The sequence below is a fragment of the Centruroides vittatus genome, unplaced genomic scaffold (assembly GCF_030686945.1).
Source record: "Centruroides vittatus isolate TY-2023 unplaced genomic scaffold, ASM3068694v2 contig_651, whole genome shotgun sequence".
In the NCBI taxonomy this organism is placed as follows: domain Eukaryota; kingdom Metazoa; phylum Arthropoda; class Arachnida; order Scorpiones; family Buthidae; genus Centruroides; species Centruroides vittatus.
This window is the reverse complement of record NW_027122405.1, coordinates 3,529,461-3,532,096: the sequence shown is the minus strand read 5'-3', so window position 1 is coordinate 3,532,096 and position 2,636 is coordinate 3,529,461. Positions and strand designations below refer to the sequence as shown.

At 30.8% G+C, this 2,636-nt stretch overlaps 1 protein-coding gene across 1 annotated transcript; it reads right to left on the bottom strand.

The window, feature by feature from the left end:
- Positions 1-490: 490 nt before the first annotated feature.
- LOC136979861 (general transcription factor II-I repeat domain-containing protein 2B-like) lies at positions 491-2,305 on the bottom strand. The gene has a single exon (XM_067275882.1). It carries the CDS (start codon positions 2,303-2,305, stop codon positions 491-493), a length of 1,815 nt encoding a protein of 604 aa, XP_067131983.1.
- Positions 2,306-2,636: the final 331 nt, after the last annotated feature.

Sequence of the window (2,636 nt, the reverse complement as noted above, 5' to 3'; positions counted from 1 at the left end):
TGTTTTAAGTTGTTTTGACTCATTTTACTTAGACAGTTTTTAAATGTGTAGATTTATAATTAATTTGTAATGGAATAAAACAGGGGTGGGCAAATACTTTAAAGCGCGGGCCAAAATGAAATTTTCAAAATGTCTCCCGGGCCGGAGGACTATACCGCGTATGCTTTGCACAAGCGGATGTTTTGGATGGAGTTTTTTCCCTGCCCAATTTTTTTTTTTTTTTGACAAAAACACTAAGTATCATTTCAATTTGAATAAAATATGTCACGTAATTTTTAAAGAAATATTATTATAAATAAATGGCTATTAGATAAACCAGTCAATGAAAGATTTTATTTTGTTACTTATTTATGTCTTAACGATACAAATTATTTTATATTGACACATAGTTATTACAATTTAACATTTATATTGCATTTCGTAAATATAATAGTAAATAGAATTCAAAAAAGAAAAGAAAAACATCAAACGTTAAAATAAATATTTAAAGTTAATGCGAAACGTGAAATCTCGAATGTTCATCTGACATTATTTCTTCAAAATTGGGTTCCAAATCACTTGTAGCAATCCTTAATACCGAGTGTAGATTTTCGTCAGTAATTTGTGATCGATATTTATTTTTCGTGGAAACCATTAAAGAAAAAGTTCTTTCACAAATATATGTCGAACCAAATAAAACAAGGTATTTTTGAACATAGTTCAAAAAATGTTTGAAATGTTCGTTATTCAAAGCGCCATAGAAAGCACTCAATTCGTTTGAGTGAAAATTTTCTTTTAGTAAATTATTTGATTGTAAGTCAATTAGTTCTAGTTGAATTTCAACAGGAGCTTCTTGCACATCGAAATTGAAAGGTTGGCTAATTAATGATAAAGGTTTTTCAATAGCTTTGAAATCTTGAAATCTTCTTTGGAATTCAGAATGCAGGTCTTGTGTTATTGCACTATATTTAAAAAAATCTGTATTTTTCAATGATTCTCGCCGTGCTTGCAATGAGGGGAAATGATTTAATAATTTATTATTAAAGTTTTCAGCAAATAAATTGAGTTTTGTCATAAATGCTTTGACGTTTGAGTGCATATTGAAAGCGAATTGGTTTTTCCCTTGTAGATTTATATTTAGTTCATTCAAATATTTTACGATATCTACTGAAAACGAGAAATCGTTTAGCCAAGCCTTATTTTGCAATTCAGGAAAATCATGTAGTTTTTCTTTTATCGACAAGAAGGATACTATTTCATCAAGCAAATATTGAAATCTGTCCAAAACTTTACCAATGCTAAGCCATCTCACTTCAGTGTAATAAGGAATTTCGTAGAAGTCACTTTCAATTTCTTTCAAAAATTCAACAAACTGTCGATGATTTACGGCACGTCCTCGGATAAAATTCACAACTTTGGTCACAACAGTAACGACGTGATTCAATTTCAAAACTTTTCTGCATAGCACTTCTTGATGAATAATGCAGTGCAAAAATAATATATCGTGTTCTGGTTGTAACTCTTTTACTTTGTCGCGAATTCGTTTAAGTAAGCCTACATTTTTCCCTGTTAAACTAGGACAACCATCCGTAGTGACGCTTACTATTTTATTCCAAGTTAAACTTACTTTAACTAAACACTCTTCAACAGCGAGAAAGAAGTCTTCACCAGTAGTTGTATCTTTCATTGGATGCACACTAAGAAGTTCCTCGCTAATTTCACATTTCTTGTTAATGCCGCGAATAAATATTAATAATTGACTTGTATCAGTAATATCGCAGGACTCATCTAAAGCCAGAGAACAATAGGTAAAATCAGCAATTTTTGTTCTTAGCTGGTCAAGTAAGTTTCCTGAAATATTTTCAATCCGTCGTACTATTGTTCTTCTCGAAAGGCTTACATTTTCAAAAATATGTTTCTTTTCAGGACAACATATCTCCGACACTTGTACCATGCATTGTTTAACAAATTCTGCTTCAGAAAACGGCTTACAGAACTTAGCAATTTTGTGTGCGACAACATAACTTGCTTTTGTGGTAGATTTCTCTATATTACTTTGTTTGGTAAAAATATTTTGTTTCTTATTCAAGTTTTTTGCTAAGTTTTCTGCTACAGTTTGAAGTTCTTTTAAAGAAAGTGATGCATATTTTGGATGTTTTGTTGTAAAGTGCCTGTTTAAATTGTATTCTTTGAAAACAGCAATTGTTTCCTGACAAACTAAACAAATTGCTTTCTTATTAATGTTTGTAAAAAGATATTTTACCGTCCAAGCTTCATTGAAGTTTCTGCATTCCAAATCAACTTTTCTTTTTTTAGATTGACTCATTTTACAAAGGTCTACAAATAAATAATTTAATTAATACAATAAAATAAAACCAATGTTTTAAAATTTTACTTACAAAAAGTCCACTTTTTCAATTTTATATTTGCAAACTAATATTAGACTCGAACAAAAAAGAGTATGCGATCAGTGCTAACTCAAAATTAACAATACGCGTGGTGCCACCTGTCGTCCCTCGAAAAGTGAGAGGAGTGCAGCATATGCCGTCCACACATGCATTTCGAACCTAGCGCGATCTCCTTTGTGTTCGACGATTTTATTACGTCTATTATATATACAGTACGCACACTAATAATGTTGATGTCAACAAAATCTC

Coding starts and splice junctions, on each gene's coding strand:
- LOC136979861 (XM_067275882.1), bottom strand. CDS start 2,305: ATGAGTCAATCTAAAAAAAGAAAAGTTGATTTGGAATGCAGAAACTTC.